The sequence below is a fragment of the Filicampus tigris genome, chromosome 7, assembly GCF_054856515.1.
Source record: "Filicampus tigris isolate MCC_2025a chromosome 7, RoL_Ftig_1.0, whole genome shotgun sequence".
Lineage (NCBI taxonomy): Eukaryota > Metazoa > Chordata > Actinopteri > Syngnathiformes > Syngnathidae > Filicampus > Filicampus tigris.
In genome coordinates, this window is record NC_141223.1 from 16,136,537 (window position 1) to 16,155,380 (window position 18,844).

Below are 18,844 nucleotides of genomic sequence, written 5' to 3' on the forward strand. Positions count from 1 at the left end.
GAGGGAGTATTTGGTATTATCGTTTGTAGCGATATTCATTGGGCATTGCTTTAAATTTTAATATCTTAAATGTTTCTTGTTCAGGGATAGTTGTCAAGTTACTGTAAATAAGCACAATTGCTGCACTTTAAAGTGGAAGTCAACCCAAACATATTTTTTTTTCCAGGATATGTTCTACATAGGCCCACTATTTGAAATATGGCATTCTGATTAATATTGTGTTTGTGGAATATAAGTTAAACAGCAAAATGCAATCACTTTTAGCCATCTCAGGTTCGGTCACTTCTGTCAACTGAAGATGACATAGAAGATGCTCAGGGCTCAGATAACGACCAATCACAGCTCACCTATTTTCTGAAGCTGAGCCACGATTGGTCGTTAGCTGAGCCCTGAGCAACTTCGATGTCATTTTTAGTCAACATAGCTTGCTAGCTAAAAACGGGTGGATTTCTCATATTCCACAAACGCAACATTAATCAGATTGACGTGTTTAGACGAGTGGGCCTGCATAAAACATTCTGGAAAAGAATATGTGTGGGTGTACTTCATTCAATGATCAAGCAAAGTTTTTCTCTTTTTATTTTAACATTCAGTAGTTTGACAGTTCATCAAGATCCCCTACATCGCTCACTGGCAATGAGGTGAGTTGAATGCATTGGTATTTTAAATTAAATATAGATCTTTGAGAAAAATCAACAACAAAAAAGATGACAAAATATATTATTGTAAATAAGTTGAAGTATAGTAGCACAAAGCTAATGTGCAAATGTTTAATTTCGATTGCAGCCTCAGATTTACTCATGTTTCCTTTTCTCCACAACAAATAAGGCTGTCACTTAATTTTGTTTTAATTTGTTAGTTTAGCGTTAAACCAGGGGTATGGTGACAATTGGGAATTTGTGGAAAATGTCTGGTTTTCTTGAACGGCCAATGTATTTCCGAGCTGGCCGCCCCACCATTTGTTTGAATATAATTATATTGAAGGTGATTTTTAGCGCCCCCTTGAGTCCATGGCACCGTTAGTATTTGCCTATTCCGCCGAAAGGCCTGTATCCCAAGTCACGACTGTTTGTACACAAAGCGAATCTGGGTTTTTCGTCAGGGTTCTTCAAAGGTTGCAAACAGTGGCAATTTTTTTCTTGAGCCAAGAAAAAACGATTTGCGAGCTTTAAAACTGTTGGCGAATGTCTGGCGAACGTCTTTGCGATGCCCGGAGAGCGCAGTTCTAACTTCGAGGTGGCATGTGGCTGAACCGAGGACCCCTGTCTTTAAGTTTCATAACTGTCATGTCATGACAGACAACACCGAATCAATCAATTTTCTCGAAGTTCCTCAGCAATGCGAAAAACAACAACACAAATGTGATTGTGTTTCTTTCTTCTTCTTTTTTTTTTTTGCTACTCGCGACCACCAGTCATCCCCCCACCCCCGGCATGGGTGCATCCTCCCTCCCTCAATGTGTGTGCGTCTTCAGGACCACTCCATGCTACAGCCTCCTCCTCCTCCTCCTGCTGGCTCTCTCACACGCACTTTCACATGCACATCAGACGGACCTCCACAGTACCGATCAACAAGCATGGACGCACGGCACTCTGCTTCTCTGCTCGCCGGACTTGTGCTCCTCCTTCACGGCTTCACGGGTGAGTGCATCCGCTGCCCATCGCAGAGCTAGGGAAAGTTTTTTGTTTTTGTTGCCATCTCTCTGTTCAAAAACAGTGTGGCAATACTAGGGATTTATGGACATAAAAAAAGCTGTTTGCTTGCAGAGAAACTTCTTAGCAGGTTCTGTGTAAACTACACGTGACTCATCCTCTTGCTTGGATTAATTTGCTGTGAAAAATCGAGAATGAGTGCTGTTATATCTGTGTTTATGCATGTATAACAATCTTAGAGTTGTTAAGTGAAATCGTTTTAACTTATTAGTGTTTTTTGCAGACAGAATGACTTTAAGTAATGCATTAAGACAGTGAATGTTATTGCTGCTTTTTTTTAAATGAAAAATATCACTGAGACATTATGATTGAGCAGGTAAACTATAAGAGGATGTATCACTCACTATGAAGTCGGTCACATAAGCTGACTGTATGTATTTTTAGCCCTGCACAGAAGTTCTCTGCTTTCTGTCAGCTCCAGTCTGACCCAAGCAGTATCTTCCGGTCACATATTATTAGTGGAAGAAGTTCTCAGCGTACGTTGGGGTGCATGTTTTAATTCATTATTTACATGACCTGAGGAAAAGTAAAGAAGCTTTCCTGTGCACATCTGCTGCAAAAGGTGGTTTGTTTATTTTTAGAGAAGTGTGTTTTGAAATACGGTATTAACAACTACTGTGCAGCTTCGCTTCTGCTTTTGATTTACTCGTTTGTGTGTCACATGCCGTGGATGCGCATGTGGCCTCCGCCCATGCCGAACCTTTCCTCTCTTTCAGTCTCGGACCTCCCTCCCGCCCTTCTAATGCCTCTTTGTCTTCGGCCACCTTTCCCTACCTCCTCCATGCACATTGTGTTTGTTCATCTTCCGTTTAGGGTCAGCCTGACCATTGTTCACGGGCTCTTAAAAGCTAGCCCCCCACCTCACCCCTCTAGCACCTAGTAGTCATTTCCTGGACCTTGCCTGCCTCACTCACCCCTATGCTGACATTGAGTCATGTCAGGCCAAGGAACTATGTTTAAGTGAGATTCTTCATTTATACAGTAGGCCATATAGAAAAGTAGTGCTTTGCCACCGTCTTGTGGCATCTATAAGCGATCCTAAACCTTTTCGGGGGTAAATTAATTGCAACTTTTTTTTTTTAATTAACTGGAGGGCTTCATTCCTATCCCATGCCATTTCACTTTGAACTGCACAGGAAATTTCAGCTTTACAGATGCCAAGTCTGCTCTGAAGGTGGTGTGGGTTTTGTGGAAAAGAAAGTCTAGGGGGAGCATTGATGGTGTGTTTGGCAAGACACATCGGAGACAAAGAAGAACTTACATTTATACGTTTTTTTAGACTGAGAATATATGTTTGCCAAAAGATAAGTCATGACACTTGGTTGTTTGTTTGCGTGGAAACATGAAACTGTTGCTTGGAGTCAATTCGGGCCTTTTGGCACGCGGAATGAGCCACTGTGTGGGTCCATGCATATCGACGTTAGTCGCTCATCTTTTGTCCCCACCATGACATCAGAGGAAAGACAGCTGGGGTGCTGAAGTGGAGCAGTGACCCAGGACATATTCACTTCCTGTGACATGGGCCAATCAAGCGGGGCCAAAGAGCAACCGAATTGGACTTGGCTCATGGAAAGGGCCCCACTGTCTGCTGCTCAAGGCGACAATAAATGGCCTTGTTCTGCCGCACTGTGCAAAATGGAGGCTCGACAGATCTGGCTGATGATCCGCACAGTAGAGCGGTGGAAGTCCTTAAATCCAGATTCTTCCAGAACATTTGCATACAGTCAAGTGGGGCACCTTCACTTGCGAGCCTTTTTGGGAAAAAGTGCCGTGTGGAGGATTTTAGTTCATGTTTTCAAACATAAAGGACACTTTGGCTCAATTTGACGGTATTTCCTTCAGGGATACACAAACACTCTCGAAGCAGACTTTTCTTTTTTTGAAAACTGCATTTTTTGTTGTTGTCTACTACAATGTGATAAAAGTCGAGTTGAAGCTGATTGATCAATGATGTCACCAATATTTTTAGCACAGTATAGCAGTCCTCAACCTTTTTGCACCATGGACTGGTTTTCACGTCAAGCCGTTTCAATGGACTGGCATAGAAACAAATAATAACAAATGATTAAAAATGTTGCTCACTGTTAGCTAATTATAGGTTGCGATTCTGTCATAAAGTTGGTTGTATGACATGAATAACCCTCTCTAGCACACAAATGTTGTCCATTATTGGGCACAACATTTTAGCAATGAAGAACGTTGTCCTCGTTCCTCACCACCAATCCCGTGGTCACGCTGTGAGCAGAATAGTCGAAGCTAGCAAAGCTTTTCCCAACTACACTCATATTATTTTTGTACTCTCGAACCCATGTGGCTGTATAAAGACCGGACATTTTGCTGCTCCACAGAGCATTATAGTATGGCCACGGGTGAATATCAATTAGTCGATGTCAAGCTTTAAACGTCGGATGGAGTAGTAAAGGTGACTTGCTGATTTATCAACCAATCGGTTCAACCCCTCCTACACGTATATATATTTGTTATATTCATCATTTTTTATTCAAGCATGAAGTAACTCCACTCGAACTACTGTATTAAACTACACTCTTTGGATTGTCCATACCCTTCATTTGCCCTTGTTACCTTTTCCATAAAGGCCTTTCTTCTGGGTTCTGATTGGCTACATTCTCCACACAGTTAGTGACTAGAGCACCTCCACACATTTGACCATCTGCTCTTAAAAATACCTTTCCACTGTATACATAGTTTTCAATTCCGTTCTATCATAGTGGACTGTTGCTCTTTCTTTCTATTTTCCTGACTCCCAAAAATGAATTGTGGATTAATACCATTCATGGCAGCTGCTAAATATAATATAATTTATTAATTTTAGGCATTTTAATCACAGGATAAAGTCAGAGCCTTTTCAGTCACACCACATGTGATTGAGTAATTGGGCCTATTACTGTACACTTTCAAGCATCCCTTGAGCAGATTCTTGTCTAGTGGAGCTGAGTGCTAAACAGTATGCGCCTTTATTCAGCGCGAGCTTTGAGCCGTGTTGACGTGATCTCATGCAACAGCTTACTCAGTCCAACACTGTAACTCATGTGGGCCTTGGACCGCATCGGTCTCACCTTTAAAGGGCAGACATTCTCAGAATAGTGGAACATGATACACAATAACTTCTGATGTAAGTATAGCTCACCGAGTATTCAGATATGTCCAAGTGGACAAAAGTTTTGGGACATTGCCTTTGCTTTTAGTCGTTTAGGTTAGTGTGACATTTTAGATCAAGTATAGGCGTGGAGTTTTGGGGGAGGCCCTTTTTTCTGTTCCAGCATGACTGTGTCCCAGCCCAGAAAGTAAAGTCCATGGTGTGGAAGACACATTCATAGAGCCCTGACCTGAACCCCATCAAAAACATTTGGATTTGTCAACAAGTTATAACTTTTTACATGTTTAGTTCCTTGTAGGTGTGATTGCCAGCAGTCCCAATACTTTGGTCCAGTACAAGGGCTGCTCTTTGGGGATAAGTGCAAAACAGTAGAACCAGCTTTTGGGGGTTCGCACAACTGCGGAGGAGTGTACTTCAGGCATGGTGCATGAAAAACACTTGATTGAGGAAGATGTGATTTACTATCGCATTCTTTTTGGGAGCACTATCATAACCTCCATACAAAAGTATCGTATTTTGCTTGTATGTTGCTTGTATTTTTTTCAAGACTATGTTCTATGCAGGCCCACTAGTTGAAACACGACATTCTGATTAATATTGCGTATGTGGAATAAGAGTTAATCCACCTGTAATTAGTCATCTCTGGGGGCGGCCATTTTGTCACTGAAAATGACATCACAACTGCTCAGGGTTCAGGTAGTGACCAATCATAGCTGACCTGTTTTCTGAAGCTGAGCCATGATCGGTCGTTATCTGAGCACTGAGCATTTGTAATGTCATTTTCAGTCGACAGAATTAACAAAATGGCCACCCCCAGAGATGGCTAAAAACGGGTGGATTTGGACTCCCCCTTTAACTTTGCCCCTTCAAGGTCTACCTAATAACTTTGCAAAACAGGAAAAAATGACTGTGCTTTGAAAAAGTTAATCCAGTAAATACAAGACAAATACCAACATGACTCCCATTTGTTTAAAAGATTTGTTTCTAAACATAACGATCCAGTATTTGCTCCCCTTTGTGCTATGAAGTCTTGTAGTGGTTCACCTGCAAGCCAAAGGTTTTCTTTTACAGTCTGATCCTTCTATTGATGTGAATTCTGTCCATTATCACCATTACCGGGGTCAATACTGAGCAGCACTGGAGGCTGATTGGTGGACACAGCTGCTTCCAGGACTTTGTGCTCTTATCATCACTCACCCCCGTCCCTCTATTATTGTATAAGCACGCACCACTTCGAGCTTTTAAACAATTCAAGTCCCGTTGAATGACATATTTACGGAAACACTTGTTTTACAGTGGGAGGAAGGAAGTTGCAAGAGTGTTTTGTCCCACCAAACAATTAAGTCTACAAAAATTTCAATACTTCTTATGATAGACTGCAAACAGGCTAGGTTGTTTAAACGGAAGGATTGTGGTGGGGTTGCAAAATGTCTGAAATCTTAAAAGTATGAAAGTACTAGGTGTTAAATAATGAGAAAACTAGGAACTTTGTCAGCTCTGTCTATATGTCATAATCAAATAGAATGTAAAGAAAGGAATTCATTAATAACTTAATCTCACGGGTCAAAATAAAATTGGCTGTGAGATGGTTCGTACTTAAAAAAAAAAAAAAGTTTGCTCACTCATCTCATCACACCACTGAACTTGAAATTCGCAAATCAATGGTTGGAAAGGTACATTATTCTAAACCACCGGCTGTGATTTGCATGGATTGCATTGGGATCAATTGCTCCCTTTGTGATAAAAACTTAATTCCATCTTTATGAAGCAGATTAAAGGTTGCTGGGCCTCTGTCGGGCTTGGCTGGTACCACTTAAATCTTCATGCTTAAGCAACAGCTGCACACACCTGGTGACTGCAATATGCTGGGAACATACACTCATCCACTTTTAGCCTTATTCGATCATGAACTCACCCTATAGTCATACTTTTTCTTAGCAACATTGTACAAGACAAAGACTGTCATTGAACTTAATGTATGGTATACTACCAAGCAAAAAAAAAAACATAGGGAAGTATTATATTTCAATGACCAAATATGAATGTCACTCAGTCGAACGCAAACCTCCGCCAAGGGCGGAACTCTTAACAGAAGTGAAGCTATGTTCACTAGATCAGATACTTCTCACGGTCAACACTGGGATTCAATGATGCCAAATTGACTCAAACAGTAAAGACAAATTCTTGTATTCGCACCTTTATCCCGATCCTCAACCAAAATGTGATTGGTTCTTCCTTGACTCATGGATCATCCATCTACATTTTTGTGGAAATCAGATTTTTTTCGAACCAGATGTATGACAGAAATGCCAATTTAGATATGGACAAAATATGTGTGTACTGTACGTGTATAATACATGCTCTTAATATATTTCATTTTTGATAATACATTTTTCAATGCATGTATAAAAGATCCACGACCCTAAACTAACAACAAAGGGTTTTATGCAAATAACAAAATAAACACATATTGTCTATTTATTTCCGAGTGCTAAGAGCTCTCTTGCATTAAAAACAAAAAACAAAACATTGAAGGACGGCACCAAACTGCTGAACAAGAAACCAACATTAGGAGCAAGAACTCATTTTCTCATTCAAAATTTAATATTATTCAGGTACTATGTTTATCCTGCATATCATTCCAAATCCACAAAAAAAGATGGGCAGTATAAGACCCAGTGTTAGCTCAACTAAGACATGTATGCCACCTAGTGGTGATTGGTGATATTACAAGTTAAATCTACATTTGACCCCTGCATATTTGCAGTTCAACACCCACAGGTTCACACATTTGCGGATTTGTTTTCTTGTCTTTTTTTTAAAAACTATTTTTCCATATTTTGGATTTTTCCAGTTTTTTCTGGGATTTTTTTTCACATTTCCCCTTGTTTTTTTGTGGAAACTAAATGTCCATCAGCGTTGTTGGTTTGTAAAAAAGTAAACCATTTGAAAAGGGCCACTCGGAGTGTGGCGGCCCATCCCTGATTTAGAACAAAAACCAAGGTTGTAATGTAAGATGTGTTTGAACAGTAACATTATGTTTCAAATATTTGTATCGCGAGAAAGAACAAAGTAATGGGGGTGTTTTCCAGAAATCTAGTTTATGTCTAAACTGTCCAACATAGCCATTAAATTATCTCCAAATAAAGAATTAAACTTAAAGTAATCTCCAACCCCAAGTATGTAAATTTCTCCCCAGCCAGTTTAAAGGGAATATGTTCAAGCACCTCTGGGTCACTGCAGCGCACAGGCATTATCTCACATTTATACCAGTTTATCCGATATCCAGAGAAAGAACCAAATAATTGCATTGTCTCTAATAAAGCAGGTATGGAAGTCGCTGGCCTCGTAAAGTACAGCAAAATATCATCCGCATACAGCGATATTTTGATTGACGTGTATTCAGTGTCAAAACCTTGAATCTCACCATTTGTTCTAATTATCTCTGCCAATGGTTCCAGCACTAGTGCAAACAATAAGGGGCTAAGACTGCACCCCTGTCTGGTCCCCCTGTACAAATGAAACGTATCTGAGACTGTCTGGTTAGTAATAAGCCGGGCATTAGGATTTCTATGTAACAATTTAATCCATGAGATAAATTTGGCTCCAAATTCAAATTTTTCCAACACGGCATAAAGATAGGACCATTCCAGTGTAAAGCTTTTTCAGTCTTACTTGGGTCGTCTGGGGAATACATGATATTAAAGGGACGTCTGAAGTTATGAAAAGAGTTTCCTTTTTTTACATAAAAAGTTCAAATGTACTGTGCATGAAAAGCGAAAGATGTTCTGTACTTGATTAAAAAAAGTTTAAACAGGCTGTATGCTAAGAGATTCAATCTAATAATGATTGATTGCACCATGTTACAGTCAATTCAGTGATCATACTGTACTTTGAGAATCACTGTGCTATGGCAACCCAAGAGCACCTACATACATACAGTGGACCAGCAAGGACAATTCGAATGCTGTGTTAGTGCTCGCATCTGCACAAATGTAACGGGTCAGGTTACCAACACTAAAATAATGCAACAATGTTTGTCAGACATTGTTATAAAACAGACGAGCTCTGTTAGTGTCCGTCATGTACATTAGCACAAAAAAAACAAAAACATTTCTATCTAGCGCTTAATCTCCTTCCTGCAGTTAAGCCACTGCAGATAAATGCATGTTTTGTTTCCAAATAAATGTAAACACAATACTAAAAATGAATCGAAAAAGCTGCACCGTATTAAGATAAGTATTAAGTCAGTGGACGGACATTCTGCTCTTGTTCTTTGTTGTTTTGACTTCTTTTTACAAGTTCACTGGCAATGACATTCATTTTCACAGCCTGTCTGTCAAAAGCAGTTCAAAACACAAACAGGATGAAGGGTTCTGTGGTATCTGCAGATTCTTAGGGGGGCAAATGACCGCAACTTTTGAGACGGGGGGGGAAGGCAGGATGTCTTCTGACGTCTTTGCATTCAAAGAGTCGATTGCTTGTTTAACGTGGTTGGCACTGAATCTTTTCTGGAATGGGCTGATTAGTAAAACACAATCTCATCATCATCATCATCATCAAGTCTAATGACTTACACTACATTAATCATACTAATGAAAATGATAAAGATTCGACCAATTTGAAGACTCTAAATCAGGGATAGGGAAGTCCGGTTCCTCAAGAGCCATACCCTGCCCTAGTACAACACACCTGATTATTTGAATCAGGTGTGTTGTAGTAGGGAAAGATTCAAAACAGGCAGAATATGGCTCTCGATAAACCGGAGTTCCCTACCCCTGCTCTAAATTATCCATTGGTGTGAATTTAAGTGTGAATGCTAGTTTGTCTGTATGTGTCTAGGGATTGGCAACCAATATGGGGGTTTATGTCGACTGGGACCCCAAGCACAAGCACTACATGGATGAGGGTTTGCACTTAGCCAAAGAGAATTCAGATGTGAGCAATCAGAATAGTTGAACTATGAGGTTGTTAGTGCTGCGATACGTTCAAATGGGCAAGAAGAGATGAGGCTGGCAACTTTGCCCTGAAGACACTTTATAGTTACATAAATGAGCTAAAAAAAGAAGCAGTGGATCAGACGATTGTGACTCACTTCTTGAAAGAGTCAGAAGATCTTTACTGCTGTTTCTTCTAATAACAACAAAGATGTTGACTAATTAACTTTGTTTACGCGGAAACTGCTATGCGCTTTGCCTTTGTTGTAAAATCTTGAGTGATACGTACTGCACGTACAGTACATACTGTACATTGCATGCAATATGCTAGCTTCCTGATAAACTACCGTACTTACTCACACTTCTTTCTCTCTGGTACCTGGTCACATTTATAAAATACATCAACTAGAGATCCCCTAGTGTGGCGTTGGATTCATGCCACAATTACGTAAGTGTAATGTCAAATACCACGCCCAAAAATATGTTTTGCGTGTATGTAATGTGAAATACCACATACAAAAGCATGTTTAGTGCGTTCAAAATTGTGTTTTGCGTATACAAAACAGTCCACACGCATGCACAAAATGTTTTTTACGCTTGCGTCTTCGTTCCGCGTACAATTTGCTGATTCACGCTCGCAAGACAAGTTTGATAATCGTGCCACAATTTTTAACCAATCAGGAGTCGGACAGTAGGGCTAATTCTGATTGGCTGTTTACTGTACAATCGTAACCAAGAGGTGGGGATAAACTGGAAGGAAAAACATCACCAACAAATGACCTAACCTCTGCAGATTTGTCCAACTCATCAATGTATCCATCCATACACCCACACACTTTTCTATCCATTTATTTGAAAAGAGAAGAACATACTAATACAAATAGGATTTTCCAACTTACAGTATATTGGTTCTTTTAACATTTTCATGTCAAGCTGCAGATCAGGTTATCCGTTTAGAAATATATCAATGTGCTTTTTGTTCCCAGCGTGGGTCAAAGGTGACTCAGTAGCCCCAAGGGGAGCCAGTTGTTCCTGCTTGTCATTCACACTGACGCCAGTGCTACACGAACACTTGGCTTACACAAATGATGAACATTCCTGGACGCTACATGGGGTGTGAAGTAACAAACGTAGTGGACATTCCCAAGGAAATGTGTTGGGGTGTACATACAATACATAGGAGTGGTTGAGGGACATGTGCTATTGTAGTAAAATGTGTCATATAAAACACACCCAGGACTAAAATGCCAGCTCCGAAACAATATGGCAGACTTTCTGAATAAGTGTTTAAGAATATTTTTTTTTTTTATTCGTCTCCTTGTGCAAGATGTGTATCATGCTCCTAAATTAAACTGACAGCCTGATGATCCCAGTGAAGAAGCCTTAAAGTTGACATCAACCCAAATCTTTCTTTAAAAGAATATGTATTATGCACCTCCACTAATCTATACACATCATTCTGATTAATATTGCGTTTGTGGAATAAGAGTTAATCCACTCGTTTTTAGCCATCTCCGGGGGCGGCCATTTTGTCACTTCTGTCAACTGAAAATGACACCACAGTGTCTCAGGGCTCAGGTAATGACCAATCACAGCTCACCTGTTTTCTGAAGCTGAGCCTCGATTGGTCGTTATCTGAGCCCTGAGCACCTGTGCTGTCATTTCAGTAAACAGAATTAACAAAATGGCCGCCCCCTGAGTTGGCTGAAAACGGGTGGATTTTGCTGCTTAACTCATATTCCACAACCGCAATATTAATCAGAATGCTGTGTTTCAACTAATAGACCTGCATAGATCATATTCTTGAAAAAAATATGTTTGGGTTGTCTCCCCCTTTAAATACGACAGTAATAATAATAGGCACCACAGTGGTGTAGTGGTTAGCATGTATGCCAAACAAGTACTGAGGCTGTAAATTAGGCGTGAATGTGAGTGTGAATGGTTGTTTGCACTGCTATTGATTGGCGACCAGTTCAGGGTGCTCCCTGCCTCTCTGTCTAAAACTGCTGGGATAGATTCCAGCTCATCCTACTTAAAATAAGGACAAGTGCTATAAAAAAAAAAAAAAAAAAAATAGCTGGCTGCTGGATGGATGTGTAATAGCAATTGTGAAATTTAATCATCTTAGGTAGGGACACTATTGTGAAAGGCAAGGCTGAGTTATATTAAAGTTTTACAATCCATTATATTCATATAGGCCATTGGCTTTGGCAGCGACACTACTAAAAAGTTGTAAAAGAAGAAGTCTGTTCACAGAGCTGCAGGAAGTACAGACATGAGCCTGCAGAGCATCAACCAGACATAACAGTGCAAGTGAAACGTGACCCAATACTGTTCTTAGATGGACCAGATTGCCAGACTTGCACCTGTGTGATTGACATCATCCAGTATGCACTTAGGCGTTTTCCCTGGCACTTTTTATAGCAGCTGGAATAAAAAATGAAAAAAAAAACAGGCGGATGGATATTGATTTGTCACATGAAAATCAAGTTCAGTTTGAGAAGGCGAGCAAAGAAGAAAGCCAGAGCATGTCTGCCATTGTGTGTTATCACGATTTGGAGACAATTGTGTCAGGAAGTAGTAAGCAATAATATACCGCTGAGGCAGCGGTGACTGTGTTAAAAAGCACGGACCAGATTCAACAGTCTGCAGCCTATCCCAGCTGACATCAGCCGAAAGGCAGACAACACCCTGGACTAGTTGCTAGTCAATCACATGGCACATATAGAAACAGACATTCAGAATCCCATTCCCATCATCACTCATTGGGATTCTTGCTGCCAGGCAAGTGAACTTTTATACTCTCAGTGACTTTGTAGGAAAAATAAGGGAACAAAAAATACAGCAACTTTTAAATGGGATCATTTTTCATTCAATACACCAAATGACAATATTTGCATTGCAGTTTGGAGTTACATGTATGTTGTCAGTAGTTTATAGACTAAACAGATGATTTTATTCAAGCATATACAAAAAAAAAGCTAAATCAGAGAAAAAATATAACCATAATTTAGAAGCGGCTCTTAATATTCCCTCCCCCCATCCCCCAACACTGTAGCAGCAATCAGAGGCGTGAAAAGAGCGGGGCTGACGGGGTGGGGGCATTGAGCATCCACCGAAGGAGGCGTCCACTTTTTTCCTAATCTTTATCTTTATTTTAAAATCTGATTTCATTAGTGTCATGAGGTGTCTTATCACCACTGCCATTTTCTCCACCTTCTCATACCGATTTTACACAGCATGTAATAATGGATATATCCATGATGTCACAAACAAATGTAACGTGGCTTGTTAAACGCAAAGTCATGTCATGTCATCTTCCAAACCGCTTATCCCATATAGGGTCGCGGGGAGTTGCTGGAGCCTATCCCAGCTGTCAATGGGCGAAGGCAGACTACACCCCGAACTGGTCGCCAGCCAGTCGCAGGGTACACATAGACACTGTCACTGAGCGGGAATTGATCCCACGCTGCCCGCACACAACTCAGGCGTGTGTACCACTACACTATCAGCAGACTAAACGCAAAGTACGGTGGTAAATATTAAAAAAAAATAAAAAAATATGCCCAAATTTTTGGACAGGTGGACACAAACATGAATCAATCATTTACTCTGGCAACCCTTAATCCATTTTGTGTCTTGACCCTAAGTTTGGTAAACGGTCCCTTGGGTGTCTGGCTTTCTGTTGGTGGCCCTTCCTGCAAATGTTTCGCAGGAAACTGACTATAGTTGCATTCAGCCATGCTGCACGGTGTGTGGCGAGCCATCGCTGCCAAATCAACTGGGATAGACTGCATCTCACCCACGAGCCTAATGAGGACTACTGCTATCGAAAATAGGCGTCGTGCTGTTTTGGACTGTTTGTTGTGAATGTGGCAGTCGGTTAGAGAGGTTCCCGATTGATACGTGGAAGTGAGGTGGTCCTGGGGGAGACACGTGTGGAGACGAGAGTCTTGCCAGGAGGGTTTGCATCTCTGCTTAATAATGGATGTTGCTTCCCTGAAATACCGTAATGCTCCTAATGCCCATTACAATGCTTTTAACCTAATGCAGCCAAGCGGGCCACAGGCACGGGTCGTGCGTCTGACTCCACACAGTCAACTGATGTGGCTTCAACTTGTTTAGTTACACTATGCGGTTTGGAGCACTTAACCTTCATGGTTTTGGCTCTTCTCAATGGATATCGCTTTGCCTCCAAGATTACAGGCACCTTGTCTCAGATATCTGCACCATATAGTCACTTTTGGGTAGTTTCTTGCTGTAATTAATTGTCACAGTGCGCTAGTCAGCCAATCATCAGTGCATTTCTTAAGACGTGTCAAATTATCACGTGGGTCACGCAGCCAATCGGATGGCTGTATTGCGAATACAGGCACCCGATTGGCCGCGTAACACAAACACGGAAGTGAGGTGAGGCGAGCCGCGTGTTGGCCAGGCATGGACTGGGGCATGAGTATTTTGTTGTTGTTGCTTTTTGTGCAAGAGGTGTAAAAAGGATGATTCCATTTGCGATTCCACTGATGACAAATGTGATGACTAGCATAAAACTGTATAACGCAAAAGAACTACCATTACTAACCACTATTTTATTGTTCAGTGTCCTTGCTTGGATAATTTGAAAGGTGCTTGAAATAAAATGTAGTATTATTATTATTAAGTGGGACACTGACACACACAGCTGTCCTGGCTGCTCAGTCCACAATAATAATAATAATATATTTTTTTAAATGTCTACACGGTGTATGTAATGGGCAGAAAAAAAGAAATGATTTCACTTATTTGCTATGGGCAATGAACTCAGCATCACGAAACAGGGTTTAACTTTAGTGGTTCCACTGTATGCGGCGGTTGATCGTCAAAGTTGTTGAAAAATTTCACAGTAAAGCCAGTCTATCTTTAGCCATCATTTTCCAGGAGCAAGGAATGCACTCAAACTTGCGCTCTCATACTTGTGAAGCCATGTCATGGAACGTCTCTACCACACCACCACAATCAGCCCTGTCCGAAAATATCGTCCCTGTTGGCCTTTCCCATACTAAGAAGTGCTCCGTGTTATTTTACTTTGGCCTCCTCTACTCATACGGGGACTGTGTTGAGCAGTTTGGGACGTGGGAAAGAGGATGCAGTGGGCGTTTGTACCATCATGTGAACAGGCATGAGGAAGTGGCGCACTGAGATGCAATCACACAAACAAACACACACATGCTCACAAATGGAAGTCAGCATAGATTTGAGGCTAATTTATCAATGATTTTTTTTTTAAAGATGAGACAGTCGCGGAGCTGGATGTGGGAATAGGACGTAATGTCAAAAGTCAACATGTTTACATTTGTGTGTGTGTGGGAAGGGTGGGGGGTGCGTGTGAGTACAGCGAAAAATAGTGAAACTTGTAAGTTAAGGGTAGTTGGTCTTTGCTGCCAGGTCGCAAGGATGCTAAAGAGGCAAAACTTCAGAGGAAAACCAAAGAGCTGCTTATCCAACAGGGCTTAGTTTCAGTTCACTGCGCCTGGGGCTGACAATCTTCTCAGCTAACGTCTGATAACAATGACCTCCAAAAGCCCCAAAGTTACATCTCAGGTGACAACTCAGTCTTGATGCCACCAGGACATGTTAATACCACATCTCAAGAATAAGCTTGCATGCTAAAAATGCTGCCGTCATTGGTTGGTGGCCCTGCCTCTCACCCACAAACGTCTGGGATAGGCTCCAGCTCACCCTCGACCCGAATGAGAAGAAGTGATATAAAAAAGGGATGGGTTGTTTTCCAATGTAAAGTCAAACGTAATACATTATTTTGAAACTTGTGAATTTTGTTTTAAACATGATGCTCAAATAAAGCGAAAAAAAACCCCAACAGAAAACATAGCAGGGATTTGTTTTCAAAGAAAAAGACCCAAAAAGCAAGAACCAGATCCTAATCCTGATCTCTTCAATCTAGCTCCCGGTGTTTTGTTCTTAATTTTTTTTGGTTCGTGTCTGGCAAAAATGTCTTCTTCTTTGATTGTTTGGTAGTGAGCAACAACAATATCCTCCTGCTTCAAGCTCTGCTTGTCCCACGGTATTACAAATTTCTGGGGTCCAGTGACCCACTCAAAGCACCCCTTCAAACCACCAATTAAACATAACTACCATCTGTAACCTTCCATAAGGATATAAAAAGTTGACCTAATTAAATCATAATGTTACTAAAATTAAAATCAGAATCATATTAATAGGCCCAGTACGTTGGTGGTTGACTGAGGTCCCTTACATTGGATGCGTGGTGAGGAATGTGTGTAGATATTGTACTAGGGAACCCTCAAATTCAGTGTTAGGTCAACACAAATTGCCCTGGTGTTGTAGCACAACTGTTACTGTGCCACCCGTGCCCCTCCCACCTCCCGGCGGACAGACTGGAGTCTGGCAGGCTGAGAAGCGAGCCGGCATCAGCACGAGCGGATCTCCACGGCAGCTGGTTTGTTGAAACCCAATATGGAGTCTGATCTCCGGCAGAAACCAGAGGAGGAACGAAAGCGCTTCCCTCCTTCTCTTTCTCTGCTGGTGTGTGGTCCGCTGGCATCGTCGCCACTTTATTTACATTCTTTGCATCCTCGTTCCCCTCTGTCTTTAGGAAATGGTTTATTCTGTCGGTATGTTGAATGGATACTGACAGCATTCGGCTTCGGAGTCTTTGAGATCTCGGCACGAAAAGTTTCTGTCAGTTCGGTGCGACAAGCTGACTCAAATTTTGCTGAAGAATCATGAGAATGCAAAGTTCACTGTGTGTCTGTGTATGCGTGCGCTTGCATCTGCTTCTGTCCATCACTTTGTGTCCATACACGAGGAAATAAATGTCACCTGAACACCACACTACATCTACAGTATGTCCTACTTGTTAATCACATCTCATTTAAGGTTTTTATGCCTGGGTTTGGGCCGCCATATTAATAATAAAATGAATAATAAATCTTTATGTAGTGGCATGAGAGTTTCAAAGCATGTAAAGCCACCCATTGTTTTCTATACCGCTTATCCTGTCCAGGCTCACGTGGAAATTGGAGCCTATCCCAGAGGACTCCACCCCACACGGAACGGCAGTAAGTCATAGGACTTGGGATTACTCCCACGCCAGCTGCACGAACATCAGCTATTTGAAGCACTGCAATCGCAATGGCCCTAATGCAAATCCTTAATGCTTTCTTCATGCTAGTTTTAAGACCGATTGCAGGATATCACAGTTCGCACTTTGCCCCTAGTTGTCATGGTGGTGTTGGCACACCCTGGAGTAGAACTAGATGGGTTGAACAGTGGCTCGTTTGCATGTGACAGTTGTTACGGCACCTGGGAACTACTTTTACTTGTGGAAAAAAGGCCTAATACTTCCAAAATGAAACGATACAGGAAGTTTTGAAGTACTTCTGCATATAGTGCTGAGTGAATTCCATCACTCTCCTCCATCAGAGTCCAGTTACCAGATGCTATTTGTGAATATGATGATAAGCTCTCATCTTGAATCGAGTTGCTGAGCCCAAACAACAACAAGCGTGGTTGTCAAGGGGATTTTATGGAAGCCCCTCCATCCTCACTCCAAACCACACGCGTCTGACGCGGTACGCCAGAGATGCCACCGAGTGACAGTTTCAACCGCATGAATGTCTGATGTTTGTTTACAGTATATGACAACATCTTAGAGCTTGAAAATGGAAACATTAAGACGCCTCAAAATAGAAGTTTTGGAAAATGGTAACACTGTCATTTTTTGTTGTATCAAAAATGCACAGAACATAGTGTGTGCGCCAATGAAGGGCTTTCGGAGTACAGAGAGTTGATGCACATAAGTGTAGTATTTCTTTCAGAAGTGAAATTGTCAACTCCTGGCCTGGCATGCATATTACAGCATTTCTTTGTCTGATCTTCGTGAGCAGTAAATCACTTTAACAACACTGTGTCTGTTAAACTTTTGAACCCCCTCCCAAAAATGTGCTGTTTTTATGTGCTCTTTGTCCTGTAAATGTAGGCTTTAGTGTACAGTAGACAATAAGAGATCAGCAAAATTATGTGTCTTTATCAAGTTACAGAATATTTGAGGAACAATATGGAGCAGTGGGTGGGTTCTGGTGTGAGTGTGTGTATGTGTTTGACATGCCTCGGGGTGCGTCACAAAGCTTTAATGTGATTGATGAATGTGTGACAAGGCCTTCAGTGTCTACGGTTTCAAGACTTTCCCATAACATTCTTGTGAACCATTACACCAAGTGTGGAGGAGGAGGAACGAAACTAAGTGGGGGCTACCATTGTGGCACTAGATCTTCGTGGGATGGACTGGGGTACATGACATGGCTGTCTGTTGTTGTCAAGTTCTGATACCAGTAAAATTGTAGATAATGGAGGGAGGTTTCTCAAATTTGATTGTTGCCTTCAAATGTTCAGCATCACCTTGATGTTATGGTCAAACTTCCCATCAAGCATTGTTAAGCATGTTATGCTAATAGTCAGAGCTGGGCATTTTTCTAAAACCTTTTGGTCCATTTATCGCCTTCCGCCTATAGCCGGGGTACCCTTCCGCCGTCCGTTTTTCCGGCTTTTGGTCCAGCCGGACCAAATAGTAATCGCCTATAGGACTATCATTTTCAACGGGCTTCCGTTTGTGTTTCCGTCTACAAACTTCGACCAACTTTGACTCTAAAACTGTTTGGGAATGTCTGTCTTTGCAACTGTTTTCAACACACAACAACATTTGCACACACTTGCAAACCATCGCCGCTCAGTGAGGTACGGCCTTAATGCGGTCATGGTCTGGAACGTACCCCCTGCAATGGTCGCAGGTTTATTCTACTATCCATAAAAAAACAAGGTACAATACGGGTATACAAGATACAATATTGGGATACTTGGTCTTGGTTGTTTTGTCTTTTTGCAGCTATAAGAGCTTCCATTTTCTGGTAAGACTTATGGCTTTCAGAGCACTGACTTTGGTAGGGAAACTATTTGAAGTTTGGTATGCAGACCTCTAGAGGGGCGGCCCTCCGCAGATATTGCAAGTGCGCCACTGACAGATCCCTGAATAAAGGCCCATGAACTTAACTCCTTCCTTGTTC

At 41.4% G+C, this 18,844-nt stretch overlaps 1 protein-coding gene across 5 annotated transcripts in view; it reads left to right on the forward strand.

The window, feature by feature from the left end:
• The first annotated feature begins 1,470 nt into the window (after nucleotides 1-1,470).
• Nucleotides 1,471-18,844, forward strand: part of mcamb (melanoma cell adhesion molecule b) — a 46,720-nt gene continuing 29,346 nt past the window's right edge. For 4 of the 5 annotated variants that reach the window (XM_086036027.1, XM_086036028.1, XM_086036029.1 and 1 more), the window contains exon 1: nucleotides 1,473-1,640. In XM_086036027.1, the coding sequence (XP_085892153.1) occupies nucleotides 1,484-1,640 (157 nt within the window). In that variant the 5' untranslated portion in view covers nucleotides 1,473-1,483. Of the gene's footprint in view, nucleotides 1,641-18,844 lie in introns of all 5 variants that reach the window. The other variant, XM_086036026.1, reaches the window with a different exon arrangement.